Source organism: Triticum aestivum, chromosome 6A (genome assembly GCF_018294505.1).
Source record: "Triticum aestivum cultivar Chinese Spring chromosome 6A, IWGSC CS RefSeq v2.1, whole genome shotgun sequence".
Lineage (NCBI taxonomy): Eukaryota > Viridiplantae > Streptophyta > Magnoliopsida > Poales > Poaceae > Triticum > Triticum aestivum.
The window spans coordinates 621,382,637-621,404,916 of NC_057809.1; the positions used below are offsets into that span (position 1 = coordinate 621,382,637).

General features: G+C 41.9%; 1 protein-coding gene and 2 long non-coding RNA genes across 6 annotated transcripts in view; 1 reads left to right on the forward strand and 2 right to left on the reverse strand.

Annotated features, from left to right (window-relative positions):
- LOC123129222 (protein SAWADEE HOMEODOMAIN HOMOLOG 2) overlaps nucleotides 1–10,591 on the reverse strand; it is a 15,475-nt gene extending 4,884 nt beyond the window's left edge. Inside the window, exons 1-12 of one of the 4 annotated variants that reach the window (XM_044549462.1) lie at nucleotides 8,510–10,591; nucleotides 8,364–8,428; nucleotides 5,902–8,181; nucleotides 5,509–5,551; nucleotides 4,098–4,659; nucleotides 3,955–4,005; nucleotides 3,513–3,711; nucleotides 2,559–2,650; nucleotides 2,251–2,445; nucleotides 2,054–2,153; nucleotides 1,121–1,184; nucleotides 913–964 (exon numbers count right to left, since the gene is read on the reverse strand). In XM_044549462.1, the coding sequence (XP_044405397.1) occupies nucleotides 913–964; nucleotides 1,121–1,184; nucleotides 2,054–2,153; nucleotides 2,251–2,433 (399 nt within the window). In that variant the 5' untranslated portion in view covers nucleotides 2,434–2,445; nucleotides 2,559–2,650; nucleotides 3,513–3,711; ... (4 more) ...; nucleotides 8,364–8,428; nucleotides 8,510–10,591. The remainder of the gene's footprint in view (nucleotides 1–912; nucleotides 965–1,120; nucleotides 1,185–2,053; nucleotides 2,154–2,250; nucleotides 2,446–2,558; nucleotides 2,651–3,512; nucleotides 3,712–3,954; nucleotides 4,006–4,097; nucleotides 4,660–5,508; nucleotides 5,552–5,901; nucleotides 8,182–8,363; nucleotides 8,429–8,509) is intronic. The other 3 variants (XM_044549460.1, XM_044549459.1, XM_044549461.1) reach the window with 3 other exon arrangements.
- A 4,027-nt stretch (nucleotides 10,592–14,618) lies between these two features.
- LOC123129224 (uncharacterized) lies at nucleotides 14,619–22,260 on the reverse strand. Its single transcript, XR_006463652.1, has 5 exons — nucleotides 21,801–22,260; nucleotides 21,327–21,493; nucleotides 16,095–16,261; nucleotides 15,152–15,219; nucleotides 14,619–15,064 (listed from the first exon to the last, which is right to left on the reverse strand). It is a non-coding gene; the product is annotated as an uncharacterized lncRNA (long non-coding RNA).
- LOC123129223 (uncharacterized) lies at nucleotides 16,730–21,313 on the forward strand. The gene is made up of 7 exons (XR_006463651.1): nucleotides 16,730–17,639; nucleotides 17,757–17,801; nucleotides 19,180–19,282; nucleotides 19,361–19,482; nucleotides 20,153–20,295; nucleotides 20,548–20,617; nucleotides 20,724–21,313. It is a non-coding gene; the product is annotated as an uncharacterized lncRNA (long non-coding RNA).
- Nucleotides 22,261–22,280: the final 20 nt, after the last annotated feature.

The following is a 22,280-nucleotide window of genomic DNA, read 5'->3' on the forward strand; positions in this document are numbered from 1 at the left end:
TAAATACAAGGAACCCTCGTTAGTGATACCATGTTTTTGAAAATAACCATATACCCATAGTATTAACAAAATAGTAATGTGGCAATATCTCTAACAATTAATGCCCTTCTTCATATAGGGTAAAATATCAGAGGATAAATAAAACAGCAATCGCGCAATCTACTGTCTGAAAACTAGCAGTCTAGCAAACTAGCAGTACTATTTCTCTTACTTCTTTCCTTAAGGAAATGTACAATACAAGAACCTAAATAGGCACTTTGGTATGTTATATTGCACGTTCACACCATATAAAAATCTATTATTTTCCCTATGCTGATTATAGATCATGAGATTGGTAGAGTGGGGTTCCATGGTGGCATGCAGCTGAATGCGCTCAGTACATGACGAAGTTGTCATGAAAACCACCATTGTAGTTTGATTCGCTTCAATTTCTACAGTTCAAGGATGATAACTGAAGGGGGTGAACTAACTTTTTTCTTTCTAAAACTCTGACATGTCTACACAGCTATATAATCATTGAAAGAAACATTCAATTTATATTTTGTTTTACATGATAAAACACAGAGATTGTGAAAGTAAGTTTTATACCACCAAGTATCAGCTTTCCGTATGAGCCTAAAGTAGCAAATACTCAAGATTCTTTATGTCTTCTTAACTATTCAATATCTTATTAGTACTATCTTGTAGTGATACTTCCCCTACACACAGGACTCGTATAACATAAAGTTAGATAGGACTCGTACACCATAAAGTTGGATAAGACAGGTGTTCAAAATGTTATAACATCAACTGTCATCCAGCTATAAACAGAGAAGAAACGAAATCATCTCTAGCAAACTACTTGAACAAAGAATGGCAGAAATGAATTTACGAACATCAATCCTATTTAACAAAAAGTTCTATGGTCATTACCGGGTCCCTCGTTTCAATGAACCTGTGGGACATAAAGGCAGCAACATCGTACCTGTAACAACAAGAATTGGTCAAGCATGTAAAACTGAAAGGTTCATGCAAGTAACCCTCCTACCCCATACAGACTTACCCCATATGGAAAATTAAAACAGACATCAAACGCCACAAAAGAGGAAAGCATGGAATATGTATATATATATCTGCATACCATGCGCCATTTCTTGCTGACTTTGCCTCAAACTGGACATGGCCACCATCCGAAGAACTATTCCCTGATTGGCAACGACAGTATCAATAATCCACAATCAACAAGATACATGGTATATGTTTGGTCTGTTACAAAACTAAAATCTTCTGAAAGACATCAAATACTAAAATTGCGCCATGTGGCCTAGATTTCTGAATGAATTAAATAAAGGGCACACGGACCACGTGTCTTGCAATTGCCGAAATGAACCTCAATGACTGAGACCGCACGGCGACAAGTGTTGATGGACGTACAAAGACAAAGAACTATGAGCTAGGCTGTAAAGTCCTAGAATCCGACAACATTAACTTGAGTTCAAAATTTTGCCTGCGGTTCTCAATAAAAGTAATGGGCCCACGAATCACGTGTCCTGGAATATCCCAAATGAGCTTGAACGACTAGGACAGCGGGAAGACATGTTTTGAAGGGCCCTAAAAAAAGTACAGGCTAGGCTGTATATGAAGTCCTAAAACACATCAAAATAAACTGGGTTGTAATTTTTGCCCGTAGTTCTGCATAAAATTAACTGTATGCGTCAACAACTTATTGAGATAGCATCACTATAAGCTTCACACGCATAAGAGTAACGGCGCACAGACCACGTGTCCTGTAATTTCCAAAATGGGCTTCAACAAGTTAACTAGACAGCATTGCAACAGGCTTCACATGCAAAAGAGTAATGGCGCACGAACCACGTGTCGTACAATTTCCCGAATGGGCGTCAACATATATTAGGAGCATAGCACTGATATGCATAAATTCTGCACCACCAGTGGACAGCTTATGACATTGTATGATCAGTGCAGTTATTACATTGTAAGATCAGTGCAGTTATTAATTACATTGTAAGGAAATAAACAGCTTATTAAGTTAAGATGGGGATTCAAGCAGCACCTGAGTAAGATCCGGCCACTGGGTGGTGTTCCTCGGCCACTGGGGGGACCATCATCTTCCTGGACTGCACGGACATCCGGTTCTGGAACCAATTCCTCACCTGCGACCACCCAACACAAATCCACATAATATAGATCTGAATAAGGAAATAGCTAGGGTGGATGCGGATCTTGGGTTTTGGAGGGAAAGCCTAGTACCTGATTGTACTGGACAGGGACCTTGCCGTCGCCGGAGCGGTCCGGGGAGGCGTTCAAATTGTCGGTGAGGCCCTGGATGACATGATGCTTGGGCATGGCGTTGAGGTCACGGAGGACCTCCTCCATCTTGGCGACCTCCGTGTCGGTGAACCGGAACAGGAGACTTGGCGCCTGCCCCGTCATACTTGTCCAGCCCTACCGCGGTGTGATGACTGAGAAGATTATTCCCCACAGATGGAGAAGGAGATGGAGATGGAGATGGAGATGGAGATGTAGATGGAGAGGGGTGGGTGGGAGGAGAAGCTTACGTTACAACCAGCCGCTCGATCTGCGGTAGTGTGTACAAGCTGTATCACGCGGCCGAGGCACCCTCTTTTGGCACTCCTCACACACACACAACCTACTTTTTCAATTAATATAGTGCAATTAACTCCATTAATTCTCCCGGATAAAACAAGGGGTGCCAGTTCCGGTCAGAATTCATGCAAGTTCGTGCTAGGTGTTTTGGGGTCCAATGTGGTATGTGGTTCAGTGTGCCAGGTTGTGTACTATGGCACTGAGCTTATTTGCATTGATTTACCCCGTCCCTAGCAAGCGATTCACCATATTGAGATTTACGATTTACCGAAATGGGTCAAATCATGGTCGCAGGTGACTACACCTAGCCCGCGGGCAGTCATAACTGCCCAGCGCCAGCGAAATTCTGTCGTTGTTCCCAACTGTGAGCCATGCACGGACATAAATTGACCCGTCCCTCCTCCGTGAACCTCGCTGATAGACGTCCATCCCTTCACCATTCCTAGATATATGGTTAGTGTATGATTAAACCCTGTCTAAAATAGTGAGATCAGCCATGATGTCATCCTAGGACATGAGATCAGCAGCGGTGTCATCTAGGACATTGACATAAGCACTTAGGTCATCCATCTCATTGAGTTAGGTTATTTGTCTTATAATAGCATCTACAGCCATGGACAGCTAATTCGGGTCCTCAAATGCCCGCGGACACGCCCGACCGGTCACGCCTCATATGCTAGCTTCCACAGCCGCATCCCTCGTATCCAAAACCCCAAAACCATGCAATCCATGGAACGTTACGTATAAACACGATCAACACGTAGTTCATCGGATCACCATTTCATCGCCGGACAAAAGGACCATAGTTCATCGGAGTTCCTCGGCGGACAGTACAAATCCATACTACAAACTACTTAAAACATAGATAAAACATAAATAAAATGGGGAAGGGAGGAGGAAATCACCATTTCCTCGACGACCCCTTCCTCTTATGGTTGTCGGCGCGGCTGTGGCCCTCCTCCATGTAGGCGTTGTTGGAGCTGGAGGTGCAGCCGTCCGTCTGGTCGGAGTTCTTAGAGCACGCTTGCCCCGAAAGCCTCCGGATCAGGCAGTCCATAAATGAGCCAAAAACCTTCATTATGCATTGCTACTCACAAATGACCACTTCAAAAAAAAATGCAAGTATGTATGTCATTAACAATTGCAAACATAAGTTTCTTTTTACTACATTTGTTGTATCTACTATCACAGTATTCCTCATTCGACCTGTTCTCACTCCAATAATAAGAAAAATGAAAAAGGGAAAATATAGATAATCTGCCGCAACTGCACTTCGGTGTCAAGGATTCAGTTTGCCGCTTCAACATCTCATTATCTTGCAGCAATGGAAATTTGCCCCAAAATTACCTTTTGCAACTCTTCAAATCTCTTCATTGAAGCAGTCAGTGAGGTCTTAACCTACAAACAAAGATTGTCCTGTAAGCATTGCAGACTTCAATCATGGGAGAATATAGGAGTGTACAAGGACATATACAGAAAATGGAACCAACCTTTGAAAGTTCATATTGTAGCTCCCTATTTTTTGCCAATTCCGTGTCATATTGTGCGCATCCGTGATAACCTTGAGGTAAGATCTCTGCACAAAGCTTCCCACTCTGTCGCTACCTTCTACTCCCTCCGTTCGAAATTACTTGTCTCGAAAATGGATGTATCTAGAACTAAAATACATCTAGATACATCCATTTCCGCGACAAGTAATTCCGAATGGAGGGAGTACCAATGAATGAAAACAGACCTTACTTGTCAGAGAAGCAAATGTGAAAGCTGATTATAACATGCATGCTAAGTCGCTAACCCATAGAGACAACTAGACCAAATGTGAAAGCTTCCCATGTTGCCGAGGAAGTATATGAACACCCCTCAAAAACATAAATTAGCAGTACTTGACACAAACAAACTTGTACAGGAAAAAATAACACTTCCGAATTTAATAGGCTTCAAAGATTGCAAGTAAGGCATACTGATGAGATGCAATGCAATCTTCAATGTTTAGTACTTGTACACGCTATGCTCCTGCGGTGCAACCCCTAGCTCATCGTGGCTTCACAAAATCTGACATTGTATAGGATGTATTTTAGCAAAGGGTGAAATTGCATACATATACATCTGAAGTCATATGTAGTACGTGTCTAGTCATCCTACGAATGCTCGAGCTCAGAACTGCATTTCTTATAAAAACTTTAGACGTGTTCAGGACACACATGTAGGAAATGACAAGTCTAATGATCACCCATTTTTATAGGTTCAAAGACAAATAACAAAAATTAACTACACAGAGTTAGATGTCAGCGAAGCTTAAAACTGCAGTAAAAACATTAGATATACACATTTGAAAATTAATCACGGTGGAACAACATAAGATTGCATTTAGATTTCAGAATTAAACATTGGCATATCTCATAGTTTAAAACAAAGGCACTCAACAGAAAAGTGCATAAAAGATTCCGAAATAACTCAACACGCTGCTTAAGCTAGCATCATAGGAGGGGATGTAGATGTACAAAAATTGAGAGAAAACCTTTGTCTAGAACAGCAACACAGCACATGAGCTGCATTCGGTGGCCGAGCTCACTGATCAGTGGAGAAGGCCGGAATACCGAGTACGTAGCAGCACGACAGAGGAACACCTATGTTAATGCTGCCCATACAGTTGATTTAACTCTTACTAGTTCTTACTAAATTTATATAATCTGGGACAGTTTAACCGACAAAAAAGTGAAGCAAATAGCATCTTCAGTTCAGCAAAAGGCTCTTACTAGTTCATACTGCTAATTTTACATAAACGGAATGTCATCTTTGTTTGTTCGTGTGATTGGCAGTAACAAAAAGCAGATGAATCAATACAACTGACGTAGGTGAACATCCGAACTAATTTAAGTAGTACATGGTAGAGTCACATACCACTGATTTTTTTTCTTGGATACACTACGGCCTTTGGAATTTTCTGCAGAAACCGTAAAATAGAAAGAAAGAAAAATGAGTAAAATCCATTGAATCTACAGAAATAAACATAAATGCAAAAGTATCACATTAAGAAACATCTAAATGTAGTTACGGCCAACGAAGAGACAAGCAAGTGGAGCACTAATTGCTAAGGAGTAGCAATAGATACTGAACTGCGATAAAAAACAATAGACACGTAGTTCATCCAATCCAATCGATCCAGCCCTAGGACCGAACCCTCCTAACCCTAGCAACCAATGGGGCCACCGGCCAACACTGACGCTACCAGAATCGCATCGATCACGCGGCACCACAGAGGAAGGAATGCTGCGCGGGTGGGGGCGGGATTACCTTGAGGATGCCGAGCTTGACAGAGCCGTAGAGGATGCCGACGCTGAAGGCGGAGACCCTAGCCACCTGCAAAGCAACATCCATCACGAGGACAAGAAACCGGTCCGTCAGTCAGTCAGTCATCCAGATCTGATCCGCGAGGATGAATCGAGAATCGGGGGAGAGGGACGCGTGGGTTGCCAGCGTGGGTGGTAGTGGCAGCGACCAGATCGTGGGGGAGAGGAGTTCGACCAAGGGGTGGGGTGTTCACGATGAGTTTGGTGGGGTGGGAGTGGATCTGGTGGTGGGTGGTGCGGCAGTCACTCAGTAGTAGCGTGGGGTGTCTCATTTTAATACATAGTTTCAATCTACACATAGCTACTTGTAATTCTACATGTGCAATGATTTGAAATTATATCCATGGACTTGCAAGTTTAATCTTGATGAGATGTACCACTTCACAAACTTGCCTAAATCATAGGATTTCTCTCTTACATGTATCACGTCAGCATTTTAGGCATCTTACCCACTACTTTCTCATGCGAATATATGAGCTCTCGAATTTTAGCATTTCAATGCAACCAAATGTATCACAACATTTGTTTCCCCTTTTAAAGAAGTATAGATGGATGAATTTTCACACAAGGATAATGAATCATAAATGTGGATCGATATTTGTATGCACATTGGTTACTTCATCATATCTAATATGATAACTTTATAGGAAAACTTTGTAGCAACATTCTAATGTCATATATCCTATTCAATGCGCTTCTCAACTAACATAAATTCATCAAGTAGAACTGAAGCTATGTAAAAAGATCATTTACTTTATTTGGCTCAAGAACAGTATTATAAATCAGATTAAACCATCTAAAAAATCCAGATTTAGCAAAGTTTCCATTTGTGCCTACCCCATACATCAACATCACATGAAAAATAATGGTTTTCATTTATCTTGTAAACATTTTAGATACATATCCTCTTCAACATCATAGTATATCAGTATTGCACTCACTCTCAACAACTACAATTGGCGCATCGTATTGGTATCTACAAACAAACAACAAATAATAGATGGCAATAGGAAAATCAACTATTAATAACATTTCATGTGAATAAGCGTAGAGAGATGTGTGAGTAGTCGCTTCCACCTTGGGCTACACTACACCAAGCATCGGCGTAGAGAGATCTGGCATGGCAAAGCACGCACTGATAATCACTGAAGCAATATGTTAATGTAGATTACAAGTAATTTCCAATCTATTTGAGTATAGTGTGCACCACATTACTCCATAGCTATTATGAAATGAACAAGTGAAAAGAGCCATTGACTATATCACCCCCGTTATGGACATGAAGGTCACGTCAGCTGCCCGTGGCACTACTAAACTTCAAATCAAGAAATTATCATTCGAACAGAGGGAAGAGCCCAATAACTGCTTGTCGGCACTGAGATCATCATAATTAGTACCAATGCCAAGGAAAAAAACCTAAGCATAGGACTACCTGATGGCTTGGGCAGATGACGCCTCCCACTTCATCCTCGACAAGTCAATGATCAGTGCAACCTAATATATAATTACTTCCTGATTGGCTAAAAAATTGGAGAAACTGGAGTTGGCACTATCATGAGAACTCATGATAAACTAAAGGTTATTCATGCAAAATAAGTGTTCTACGACACATGGACATAATTTGTTGTCAACTCTTATTTTGAAGTTTACCGAAACCGATCAAGCAATTCAGATGAGCACCTTATAGTCTAGCTTATTAATTCACTAATTCATAAAAATATTTTGATCATGTATTGAGCATTCTTTATGTCAAGATTGAAAATGACATAAACACATAGATTTTGCTATATAGATGGGAAGTTCCATGTATGTCCATGGGACATGGGGCATATACATACTTGTGTAATAGTTTTGTAAACTGAAATGTTAGAAAGCAACAGAAATCATGACCAATGCAGCAAGAAAACTGCAGAAAGAGGAACAGAAAAACACCAAATTTTACTATTAACTGGACACACACACTTATCTAAATACAAATATGCCCTGAGATTACTATGCAAGAATGATTCATCTTGTAAAATATTGTAGTTACACCAAAAAATCCATATAGAAGAATAATTGTTGTCTAATCCTTAGTTAAAATGTCATATCATGATGAATCAATCTAACAACATCACGATAAAGAGAGAGGAGGGGTCATAACTGGCAGAGGAGGCCGCAACTTACCTTGTTGTGTGGGTGTCAGGGAGGGTGCTAGCGGTTGCCAGCGGGATTGGTTGCGACACTATGTAAGAAAATAAAAGGTATATTAGCTTCATAGATAAGATACACTTGCAATAATAAACAGTTTATCTTCTAATCCTTGAGCATCCTCAACACTATGTAATGCAATAAATTAGTCGATCAGAAGTTTAGAAACTGGTCCAAATAATTAGAGAATGAGGAAATGGGGATGTGACTGCATACATCTGTCAAGTTGATAAGCTGAAACCCGCCATATGGATCACAAATAGCATTGACTCAGCCTGACCCTAGAAAATAAGAAGCAAGATGCTGCTATCAGCCTTGAAACATGCACCCGAGACCTTAGTATTCTCGACCTAGATATTTACCTGGAGAATGGGGAGGGCAATGGCAATATTTGCAGCAAAGGAAGATTTTTGCAACAGGCAACACTTAGACAGGTTCAGACAGCAGGTACGCAAGAATCAACTTGCATATGTTAATGTAATAAAGCACGAATACACATCGAGTCCATTACTATCAGGTTGGTGGATCAACATCCATCCAGAATATAAACTTGAATTGTGTGGAACTGTGGATGCATATAATGGCCAGGAGCAGCACACAGAAACATTGTCAGCAAGTATATCTCCCGTATGTATGCTAATAAGTTACTAACTTTAGTTTGTATTAGCAAATGTTCATTCTAGCTGAGAATTGGATGTGGCGGTAGTTGGTAGGAGCTCAAAATTCAATGAATTACGTGAATGATATTGTAACAAAAAGCTGAACGTTTAATTCCAAACACTTCAGACTAAATTGCCAAAGATTAAACTTGAATCACTAATACACTGGTAATCCTTTTAGAATATAATTTATGACAGAACAAGGAGCAATTGTTTCCTTGTTGCGTCATGACAGCAGACTACTTACCAAGGTACAGAGCAAGAAACTTGTAGCCCAGGGAGCAGTTGGCATCTTGCATGCAGCACATGATGTAACCGAGGAAGCCTTCTGCAAGGCCTGCTTGAACTTGTCTTCCACCGATCTGTCACGCTATTCACATGCGTTTCTCAGAAAACACATAAGTAGCCACCAGCCGGCAACTACTGCAAACTGTCAACACGCTTCCAATTCTGCAAACTGTCAACACGCTTCCGATTCTGCAAACTATTCCAAATGTGACCAACTATAGCTAACTAGTAGAATGCCCGTGCGTTGCTATGGGCTTTTTAATTTTTGTTCTAATCGCACATATATACCCGTATTGTTGCATAAAACTCGGTGAATTTTGGAATATTATGCTTAAGCCACAAAAGACATACTTTCGAATAAGTAGATGTTCCCGTCCAACATTATTATTCAATGTTTACATAGTATTTCAACTAAAAATATTCAGTTCTTAGAAGTAACACAGTTTCGACCATATTGCAATACTATCAAATAAGTCCTCAAATATGTTGCATGTTGACAAGCAAATAGAATTGTATACTAAGTGTTCACCTAACCGAGAATTGCTTGAATAATGGTTAAACTCCCTCCTATTTAGATCAGACAAAAGAAAATGAGTCACACTTTGTTGTAGGAGAAGCCTATCATTATCCTAGGTAACACACAAGCAGAAGACAAATCCGTGAGTACGCATGCTCTACATTCAATCAAGCACTACTACACATTTATCAAATTCCTGATCCTTGCCCGCCAGGAATACATGGTTACCTTACTAATGCTAAATTAAACCGGTGGTTTTGTAAAAAAAATGTAGTCAAGTAATGCAGAATCATACTAAAAGTACTACTGACAAGGTGTAAACCCATACCTGCAGAAGCTCAATGCCTTTCTGCAACTGAGGGAAATTTTTATTCGAAATGTGAGGGAATGGAATGTGAGGGAATTTTTTTGGAGAGAAAAGGCACGAAGGTCCCACTTCAAATTAATGAAGCCATCAAACAGCTTGGATATAGTGGTGCTGATGACAAAGGCAAAGACTTGCCAAAAACTGAAAAATTACAAGCCAAATTCACTACACTCAGGGGCAGCAGCGAACAAAGCACCAGGAGAAATCGCGATCGAGCCGCCGGAGGTCTCGCGCAGCCAGAACAACAGGGCCGAAGCCACCTGACGACATCAATTGGCATGGATATGAAGAGCCAGACCGCTTGAACAAAAACATCAACTCCGCCGCCTGCCGCCTCGGGCCACTGCCGGAGGGAAGACAACTATCTCCCCTTTGTCCAGACCGTGCGAACAGGCGGACACCCACCACCGGCCGGCAACCAACTAGCAAACAAGGCGAGGAGCTGCTGAAAGTTGTGAAAGGACCAACACCGGCAATCAGGGGAGGAGCCGAGCACGGCCACCGCCACCCACCAGAACGCACCAGGACCACAACCCCCAACCACCGCTTGAACGGCGCCTCGGGGGAGGACCGAGACGTGAGAGCGCCTCCGTCGTCCTGCCAAAAGGCAAGACTTTCATCCGGAGAAAGAGGGGGGGGGGGCTAGAAGCTCGACCACAGAGATTAATAAGATAAATTATAAATCAAGAAAATTAGATACTGATTATAAAGATAGTTGCCCATCTTCTATGTAACATAATTTCCAATAACGTCAGTCATTAATATACATGCTTGGGGTTGTACTTATGGAAAAATCATGTTCTTCTCTTCAGTTGAGCTGTTTCATGTTTCGACTAAATAAAGTGACTTGAGCGCATTGGTGTCAACCAGGTTGTGAAGAAACATAATTTTAAAATGGGACTTGAGCGCAAGTGTGAAATCAGATAGGTACATGTTGTTTATCTGGTGTATCCGATCCTTCCACAGTCATGTATCACACATTCAGATGGTTGAAAGAAAGTTGTCCCAATTTGCACCCTCCTAATCAGTCACATAAAAACCATAACCCTAACCCATAAAAGGAAGTGATAGTATCTTATCTCAGTTTTCTGTATTTACCTCCGAATGAACCTAACTCACCATCACTATCAACAGAGCTTAAAAAACCCATAAAAAGAGTAACTGAAAAAAAACCAATTGTCAAAGATGCTCTAGCAGTTTCCATCATAGATCTTGAAATATAATCCGCGTGTAGAAAATATATTTTTATATGTCAAAATAATTTGCTCATGATACAGGATGTGAATAAATTCTTCACAAATAAAAAGAAAATTTATCAACAAAGAGTTAAATTCAGAAAAAAAATATCAAACACACAATATGTAGTTTCTACATGACACCCATTGCCGTGCAATCATCTACATGACACCAACACACAACATTATTTGTTTCAGCTAACAATTCCTTTCTTACCACATAAATATGATATGTGTGATCGAGCAGTACAAAACATTTAACCAGTTCTCTAAGTAGTACACAAAATAATTATTGTTAGAGGGAGAGAGAGAAAACATACCCTGGGTAAGTCTCCTTACATCCCGGTAATGTCTCCTTACAAAAATTAATTATTGTTAGAGAGAGAATAGCATACTCTGGGTAAGTCTGATCGAGTTTTCCTATTAACATGGCTGCAGTGTCTTCGGGAGAAGTCATCGAATAACTTCGATTTTTACAAAAAATAATATCACCTCTATTCTCAGTTCATTCAGTGCACAAATATTTTACCTTGATACGAAGTATCAGTTTACATACTGAGTTTTCCCACACACAAAAGGTTAGATACTGAGTAGTAGTAATATAGATGTGCTGGAACAAGGTTCATTCCTAGGTTAATTTTGTGTCCTACATTTTAATAAGATGACCCAGACATGTCAGCTATGTATCCATGATACATATTCATCCACTAATTTACCCGCTTAGAAGGGGATTCACGGACTTCCAGTAATATGCCACCACCCTTAGAAGGGGAAAGGGCTTGATCGTCTTTGTCAAGCAATATATTGGTCTTCTCTAATAAATTTTACCTTTTTGAAAGAAGATGTAAGCTTGCAGTAATATGTGTTCCAGCAATGTTATTCTCTGATGCACCAGATCCATATTTGTTATAACTTGCTTCCTGCTATACTCCTTTTCATTCATCCCTTCTCCATCCTGCAACTCTTTTCTGTCTGTCCCTTGTCCATTATGCTCTTAAGCATCCTTGCTATCACCCGGATCACGAAATCCATCTGCTCGTCCATCGGTGGCTCGGTGCTAACAACTTCTTTTATCATGCCATCCTGCGTTGACTGAGAACTGCCAATTCCCACACCAGTCACCTGATCGGCATCCCGCGACAGAGGCTCCTTCCACTATTCCAGCACCAATCTTTTCTCAAGGATGGCTCCTGGCTACCTCAACTGCTCGCCAGGTGTCAGTCGCTGATAGCACCCGGTTCTTGTGTTCCCTAGCATCTCAATTGTCAAATCTGCAAAAGCAATTCACCCAGAGTTCCAACAAAAATCAGATGTAGTTACCCATGGACGACTCAACTGTCAGACTACAACAACAACAACAACAACAACAAAGCCTTTAGTCCCAAACAAGTTGGGGTAGGCTAGAGGTGAAACCCATAAGATCTTGCAACCAACTCATGGCTCTGGCACATGGATAGCAAGCTTCCACGCACCCCTTTCCATAGCTAGCTCTTTGGTGATAGACTCAACTGTCAGACTGCTTGACCAAAAATGTGCATGAAGTTGGTTTATTTGTTCTTACTGAGCAGACTCGATCTATCTCTCTACCATTTCACGATCTACAGTCAATGAAACGTATCCATTCCCTTCAACGCGAGATTAGGCTAGCAAAACGAAAGAGGGAGGAAAAGTAGCCTCACCTTTGGGGAGAGAAAACTCAGACGCGGCCATATGCGGCCGCACCAGATTGAAGTTCGACCCATCTCCCCAATCGAAAGCCCCCCTCGCCACTCCAAGACAACACCGCCAAATCAAATCAAGAACGAATCTTCGCTGCAACGCCGCCATGCCCTGCCCTGGGGTTACGCGATTGCCTCCACGCCCTTGCGGCGCTACTCGCTGGCGGCAACGGCGCCACGCCCGGCCCTGGGGTTACGGCTCCATGCCCTTGCGGTAGTCTGCGCCATCGTCCCACGATTCGGGGCCCTCGACCAGGGCACGCTCGATCAGTCCGACAGAGGCGGCAGCGGTGCGGAGGGGTGGCAGCGGAGGAGAAAGACGACAAGAGGTCGGGCTACAATGCATATAAATGAAACAAACAAATGATTAAGGTTGTCTCCAAGGTCGAAGATCATTTCTCCCTCACATATGTACTTTTTCAGACCTCAAAAGGGCGCCCGGTGAGTTCCCTCAACCGTTTAGACAGTCCGGGCTCCCCAAAATGCAGCCAATATGAAAACACCTTTGATAGCTAGCAGTATATAAGCCAACAAAGAACTTAGTGCTTCTCAGCCCAACCTTCCACCTTGAGACTTCTCTGCTGTCCAAAGAGAAGCACGCTTTGGCTGGAGCAGCGACGCAGGGTATAACAACAGGTCGTCAATATAATGAGCACTAACAACTCTCTATTCCGCTTCTTTCTTCCCCGGTAGTCATCCATCATCGGTAACCATCCTCCTCCTACAAAAAGACAAAGCGTCATCTTTCTCCCTACCTTTACTTTTCCTCCACTTTCATTCGCTTGATCTGCCCATTCTCTAGCACTATTGTCGTTCAAAAGTCTCATCTTGTCTTACCATACACAATTTAGTAACTTTAAAAAAATCTATGAAAATAGTTCTCATGTGCACCTCCATTTCTAGTGACACTTTCCCCTTCATCCACCACCACCTGTAATACCAACCGACCTTCATAGTAACTATCTATCCAACAATGCAAATTAGTACTACATTTTATGATTGATCACTATTTTACAACATATAGTGATGAAATGTTAGTAGGCAAAATTATTATCACTTATCGTGTTACCAATTTGCCATTTATTAGCCACCTTGACATCAACGGATTCAGCGGGTTTTGTATCTTCGTCATCAAAGAAAACTACTTCCTGAAAATGTTACAAAAACATCACTGGAATACATATTAGAAATCTTAATTCATGTCAAACATTTGCAGCCAACATCAATGAAAAAAATGATGAAGTGTATACACAACAATGATGGTCTTCTCGGTAAATAAAATCCAAGCACTGTACATGATTTGATGACAATTATTCGTATTTGGCAGATATAGGTTTTAACTCAATACCTTTTTTGTTCAGTGCAGAGGGCTTCTCTGTTGTTTATGCTAAGGAAAAAAATATTATTCAGAAAACGTAGAGATGGATGAAAAACAGAAACAACTTTTGCATTTGTCCCCATAATGTTACACGATGATAAGTATAATGGTAGATGCGGATATGAATTTTAGTTCAAATAACAGATTTCATTTTCACAAGGAGTGAATGGGAAAAAAATACCACAGAAATATCAAAGAAAGGCGTGAAACCGCTGTCAGCGTATTCACCTTATTCTCGTTTCTTGCGTTTAACCTCTCATATTGGCAAGTCTGATTCTCGGAATGGTCCGACCTGCACATCAGTAAATTTATCAGAGAACATAATGTTACATGGGGTACGCCCCACATACCAATGGGAGACCGGAAGAATGACTCAAGCAATAGTGGTTTCCACGCTTAGCTATAGTGGATTCAAACACGCTTAGCACTACCAAGGCCTACTGGATCCATCCATCAACTGTCAATAAAATGTATTGAAGAAGCTGCATTTAGAGAACCTTTGGGGTTTTTTTATTCCCCTCTCCTTTAATAATTCAAGGTACAAATTAATGACCTGAAGACAAGGGATCCCACTTTCCCCATTACGTATAAAAACATCAGTGCAAACTTTACATGTTTGCAATCAATAAGGATGGTTTAGTACATGTAAGATGAATATTTAGCTCGTCATTTAACCTGCCATGTGGTTTCAAACACTGATTTTTCCCCTGCTAACCTGAATGTTAGACGGTTCATGCAGCACCAGGACTTTGCTACTGTAAGTGAAAAGGAGCAATGTTGAGTTGTGTTAGCAAGGCACATAGGAAGCTTCAAACAAGATGCAAGCATGTCATGAAACGTACCCTGAACCGTTGCCATACAAACAATCGTGGACTTCATTTTCAGCTTCAGTAGTTAGAGGTCCAAAGAACTGAGAAAGATCAACATACATAAATCAAAGGGTTAATGTAGAATAGAAAGTTGTACAAGCCACAACCAAGCAGGTCAATCAGACACATAGTATTAAATAAAAAAAACAGAAGAAGAACTCTGTGGTTGCCTCTTTTATGAAGCAGTCAAACCAGATTTGACACTAAGTATGCCAAAACTATGAAACTATCTGCATCAGTTTGCTACTTCCATCCCCAAATAAGTTTCAAGTCACTGGCTAGGCAAAAGGTGCATCCCAACGCACAAGCACGAGGAGGAAGATTGAAAAAACAGGGTAGTTACTGCACGCGTGACTTGAAGCAGACTTGGTACTACTGCCCCATCAGATACGCCAAAGCATCAGCATCCACTGGCTGGTCCGCGGCACAGGTGATGACAATGTTGACGCATCTGATAGCCAAGGTGAAGACGGCGTCGACACTCATCTATGGGGCTATGGGAGAAAAGCAAGCAAGCAACGCTGACCCCAGATCGGGCAGCAAGATGAGTTGGCCAGAAATAGAGGGAACCAGTTGTCTGTTGTCAAACAAAAAATAAAAAAGTTTAAAACAGAGCACACCAGCCGTGATCAGAAACCATGAGTCTTTCCAACTTAATATGACACATTCATGCAGCACAAATACAGGAAAACAGTACGTTCAAGATTCAGTAATTGTCGCACACATATTGCCACTCGAGAGTCAGAACTAAATTGCAAGAATTATGTATATCAATGGCATCATTTTGACTAAGACGGACAAAACCAAACTGAATTTGTCTGAATGTTATAAGCAACGGATAAACAGAGCACTAAATTTCAATCACAGATAGGGCTGATTCTTGAATCTGGCAAGTTATGGGAAGGTGTGTGCTTACAGGGAAGGAGAAATCCCCAACATGACGACACCGATGAACAAGGTGAAGAAGGAGACGATGACCCAGCCCCGCACGAGGCTGGACGGCCTCGCATACTGGAGGATGCTACCGTAGAAAGACGTGATCCCACTGAAGATCATCATCCTGGAGAAAGTGATGTCCAGCGTCTGCAGCACATGCAACAAAAGAACTCCATCTCTTGAGAAACCAGAAAAATACGACTGGCAAAACGGAACGCAATTCGCAAGCCGGTCAAGCACAATCGCATCAAGCTTCTACAGGCGAAGAAAATAGCCACCGTTGCCACAGTTTTACTGAAACACGCAATGTAACCAGGTCTCATATCTCATCAGAAAATACAAGTGGATGCAATCCGCAAATGCCTAATTCTCTTTGCCACAAATACCTTTCCATAATAATAAACCAGCGATTGCTTCGTCATCGGCTATTTTGCAAAAATGTCGCTCCTTTTCTGAGAAATCAACCCGCAGTCCCTGTTTTAAAGTGAGAAAACGTTTCGTCCAGGGTTGTAAATATAAAAAAAAGAACAGACACGAGCACGGCTGCACGGGCTCTCCTCTCTCCCTCCCAGCCGCCAGGAGGCACACGGGCCGCGCGGCGCTCAATCAGGTGACGCGCCAGCCGCCGGCCGACGACGGCAATCGCAGCACCCTACACCACCGTTACACCTTAGCTCCTCCTTTTCCCCGCGTGCCCGAACTCCTCCTCTCTCGCGCGTGCCCCAGCTCCTCATTGTGCGCCGCTCGGGAGGGCTTGCGCTCGCCGCTCGACCAGAGCCACCGCCAGCTGGTCGTTGTTGCACTTGCCGGACACCTGACAGTCCCCTCTGCACTGCCCTCCACCACAAATTTGTACGCGTATGTGTTTGTGGATGTTCTCAATTATTTTTTGCACACAAGGTGTTTGTGTGTTTGTCCGAGCCAGTTCCAGTCACAGATCCTTGAGGTAAACTCCCACATGAATACATCATGAGAGTAACTCTCCTTCGATATGATTCAAAAAATGTTATGATGGTGGGAGTTAATTAATTTACATCATGTGAGTCTCAAGACACATGGGTACGCCGGTTCCTATTGCTTGACAAATACTCCCTCCATTCCAAAATAGATGACTCAACTTTGTATTAACTTAGTACAAAGTTGAGTCATCTATTTTGGAACGGAGGGAGTATATATCTACAGATTTTCTATAATCGTATAAAGAAGTTACAGTTAGGTGTTGACCTTTTTCTTTGCCTAGACACAGCAGCTCCAACAAGATCTGGGCGCTCATAATGAGATGTATATGCATGCTTTTTGTTTTTGCTGTGCCTTGTTTTCCGTTTATCTTTGCTGCGCCATTGTAGTTTGAATTGTTCTTTACCTTCACCCGACCGAATTGAGCTATCGGAGGTGCTGCGGTCTTTTGGCAAACATGCTCTATATTATATGGTTTGGCACCTACAGGATGCCATCTCAGGTCATGGATCCACTCTGTCTGCTTCGTCCTTCACTGAGGACCTTCTCATCCCCACAGAGATCAGAGGTAACCCACACAGTTGAAAATTGTTGCTCAATCTTGCTTCAACAAATTTTGTTCCGGATATAATTTATGGCCATGCCATGTATTAATTATTCTTGTAATGGTCATCCGAATTTGCAGAGAATATTATATTTTGGAAGCAGGAAACCATACCTCATAAGATGGGTGAGCTGTAGGATTTGATTCTATTCAACTTGAATTAGTTTTTGCTCATCATGTTCTTTGTATTAGGAATTCAGATGCCTTCCAGCTCTAATCTTTTCGTATTGTTGGTGCATGCTGGGAGTCACATTGCTATGCATGCTAGCAAACATTAGGATTGGGAGTCTTACCCTGTAGGTTATTAATATCTTTTCCACTACACTGAGGTTCAGCAATTTAATTCGTATTAAGGTCGCACAAGCAGTTTTGTTTTCGGATTTGTCTTGGCAAACATATTTGGTACATCAATTTAATTCGTATTAAGGTCACAGAAGCAGTTAGTTCCATTATAGTTGGGTCACCGACGGTTGCCGTGCTACTATGCTCCTCTCATGTTGTAGTGACTAGCTGCTGCAATTCACGGATCATGCTCTCTCGTGGGAAGGAGGTTGTGGCTTTCTCAATTGATCAGACAGAACCCCACATAGTTCTTTTCTAGATATATATTGTTATTTCTGATACTGTGTGGACCATCAGAAACCTGATGTGTGTGTGTATCATAGAATATCTTGCTATTATGTATATTGCTTCCCTTTTATTCATGTAATACTTCTCTAAATATAAGCCACTTCTTTTCTATTGTTAGCTCTATCTTTTGATGTTAATGCATTAAAAGTCTAAAGCCTTTCCCTATGCAAAATGATAATATTAGAGCTATGCGTCTTATAATCCCTACTGTATATGACAATGCGATATTTAGTTATATTATGTTTGTAGCATGACATTTTTCCATTCCTTTTTTTCCCGCTGCATCACATGGTAAATTATGATGTACAATGACTGCTCTTGCAAAAAGTTTGGAATTCAGAGAGGGATTCTATAATAAGCAAGGTTTTAGGATCTGAATCTAAATGACCTCTTCTTCAGTTCAGTCCTAGCAAAAGCTGATCAGAGAAACAAAGAAGCAGCAACGAATGGGTCCCTTTCTTGCCCACAAGAGTTGTCTGTGTGCAAGTCATGAACCTTTTGTCCATCAATACAAGTGCACGATTTGAACAAGTTTATTCTGACCTTCTGTTGGGAGTTTATATTATACCTTTCATGCAAAGTAGTTACATTTATCACATGGAAGACGATGCCCATAGAGTGGAAGGTGGAGAGTTTCAGACTTTGGTGGATGTTAATATGCTCAAAGTTTTTCAATTAAACATGTTGAAATCTTCCATGTAGCTGTGATTGTTCTCTCCGGACATGGAGGATCAGTTTTTGGACAAATTTATTTGTCTGTTGTATGACTTGCCACCATTTTTTCTAAATTTCTATTCACATGTTATCAAACCATAAAGATTTCAATATCTTAAAACATTAGTAGAATTAACCTGCCTGTAATTCTGGACTCTAGCATTTTGTGCTTGGTGGCCTTCTTCGCCGACTTCGTGGGCGTGTCAGCCCTCATATCCACTTCGTCATCGACGACATCTACGACCACGACACCTGCCACCTTGGTACACAAATTAAATCCTTCTTCACCTGGCTATGCCATTTTTGTTCTGGAAATTCAGATGCTTGAGCTGGTGGAGCAGGGTATGATTGTGATCTGTGCAATGGGTGCATAGTGGAAGGGGCTGCCGTTCCAGTTCAGCAGGGGCTGCACCTTCTACTGCAGTGAGCCCGACCCGCATCGACAGCAATGGATTCAGATTGTGTAAGCATCATTCGCTCACTAGATCAATTCGAATTTTGTGTTCTGATTTTCCACGTTGCAACCTTTGTTATATGTCACATATCACAACTCTATCATCTTCCAGTAACTATCTTTCAGTACCATGATATGCGTGCATATCTCTTCGATTCTGAAACAAGAACTGCATGTCTTTCAGTTTGCACTGTGGATAAAGTGCACTGTACGGTCGGTGTTGTAAGTAAAAAGTCTAGGTAGATCAAGATGCAAGTTTGTTTGGTTTTAACTCCAAGCATGAATATTTGATAATTAGAGAGAAGGATCTTGGGTAAAGATCTTTGCCTAGATCAATGTAATCATATAGGCCAGGTTATCTTCTAGAAAAAATATAGCAATAATAATTTCTTCTTTGTCTATTCCTCTTTTTTTTTCTTGTATCTTTCTTTTCTCAATGCTGAGCTTCCCTATATGATGATTTTGTAATGAGCTAGATTGGCAAATACTGCACATTCTAGATTAGGAAGAATATTGCAGTGATCAATTTTTGTGCAGGTGCAAATGCAACACACAAAGAAACAAAAAATAGATACTCCTAGGCTCAATCTTTCTACCGCAATTAAAAATATATGCTTATTACGACACTTTTGTCAATCTGTTTGGCATGTTCTATTATCTTCTTCTTTGGCCCATGAAGGTTTGGAGATGGTGGCCCGTGAGGAGGATTTCAGGGGAGATCGTACTGTGACTATGACAAGAGGCTGAGATTTGACCTGCACTGTATGCGAAAAGCAGGTTTAGGAGCTCCAAGCCAACAACCGCCAGAGCTTTGAAAAAGATGTAAGATTTCTACTTTCTAGCTTCTGTCACAAAATTTGTTGTAGCCTGTTATTTTGTATGGCAGTCGAGTTTGTTGTAATAATGAGCTATAGACCTATTGTTCAATTTTGTTTGAGATAGAATAATATCTTGCTGTTCTGGGTGGATTTTAGGAATCCCTTTTTATGTGTGAGCGATCTTTTTGATTCAGTCTGCAGTGATATAGGCACTACACTTTCACATCTGCTGAGAAATAGTCATTTAGACCTGCAGATTTTTATAATTAAAGTGAAGATACTGTGATGGTGTGTCATTTTCTGGAAACGTCGAAGACGAATTTCAGGTTGGCGGAACCTTCTGTAACTTGCTTGTCAATTCCTACTTCATACAGTTCAGTTCCTTAGCAGATATCTGATATCCTGAGTGATGATCCTCTGTGATCAATGCAGGAAGGCACCACTTTCTTCTTCAGAGGCCAGCATATTTGGGAAGCAGTTATTAGGGAACTTTTATCAAAAGGTCTATCACATGCTAAAGAAGTAGCCTTCCGACAAAAATAGGTGTGATCATTGAAATCTGGGTTAGATAGAAGCAATGTTTAAATTTGAACTGTGCATGAGTCTCAGAATGTTTTGTTGGTGCCATGTTGACACATCAGTTGTATAGGTCACACCTAGAACTAGCGTCACCACCGCAAAAGAAATGAAGAAATAGATTAGTAACTTGTACCAAAGGCGTCTACTGTGCCATATTATCTCTGTATCTTTTTTCAATCTGTTTGTATTGATAGCTGAGAGTGACACTTAGGACGATAATTCAGATATCATTTTTGTATTTAAGATGCAGGCTGAATTTCTTAATTGGAAAAATGGCATCATTTTGACGAGTCAGAACTAAATTGCAAGAATTATGTATATCAGTGGCATCATTTTGACTGAGACGGACCAAACCAAACAGAATGTTATAAGCAACGGATAAACAGAGCACTAAATTTCAATCACAGATAGGGCTGATTCTTGAATCTGGCAAGTTATGGGAAGGTGTGTGCTTACAGGGAAGGAGAAATCCCCAACATGACGACACCGATGAACAAGGTGAAGAAGGAGACGATGACCCAGCCCCGCACGAGGCTGGACGGCCTCGCATACTGGAGGATGCTACCGTAGAAAGACGTGATCCCACTGAAGATCATCATCCTGGAGAAAGTGATGTCCAGCGTCTGCAGCACATGCAACAAAAGAACTCCATCTCTTGAGAAACCAGAAAAATACGACTGGCAAAACGGAACGCAATTCGCAAGCCGGTCAAGCACAATCGCATCAAGCTTCTACAGGCGAAGAAAATAGCCACCGTTGCCACAGTTTTACTGAAACACGCAATGTAACCAGATCTCATATCTCATCAGAAAATACAAGTGGATGCAATCCGCAAGTGCCTAATTCTTTTTGCCAGACATATGACATACAGAGCAATACGAAGCCGATTTGCAGGGTAAAAATATATGAAGGAAATGATGATGTACGTACCATCTCCCTCCGGAGCTCTTCCTTGTAACCAAGCTTGTTTAGGCGCTTCTCACCGGAGTCCTGTCCACCTCAATCTGCCCCAGGCTCGAACCACCACATCGCTATCCTTGTCCTCCGCCCCAGCACGGCGCCACCGCTGCCACTGCTTCTGCACCCAAGCGGTGACGCCCCAGCCGCTCCACCCCTTCACCTTCAGTGACGCGGCCGCCCCGCTCCCATACTCAGTGCCCGCAACACGAGTTGGCGGCTAGGGTTAGCCGCAGGGGCGCGCATAGGATGGGATTGGGAACAGCGAGGAGGTGCTGGGGATCGACTGGTGGCGGCCAACGCGAGAGCCGGATGGCGGCGGCAGTTCCTCTCGGATCTCAGAGGCGGCGAAGGGCTCCGCGGCTGGGGCGTCCTTGACGATGGAACCAGGAAACAGATCGAGGGGAGGGGAGGGGAGGCTCGTTGGCTGATTTTTTTCGGTTACGGGAGAGA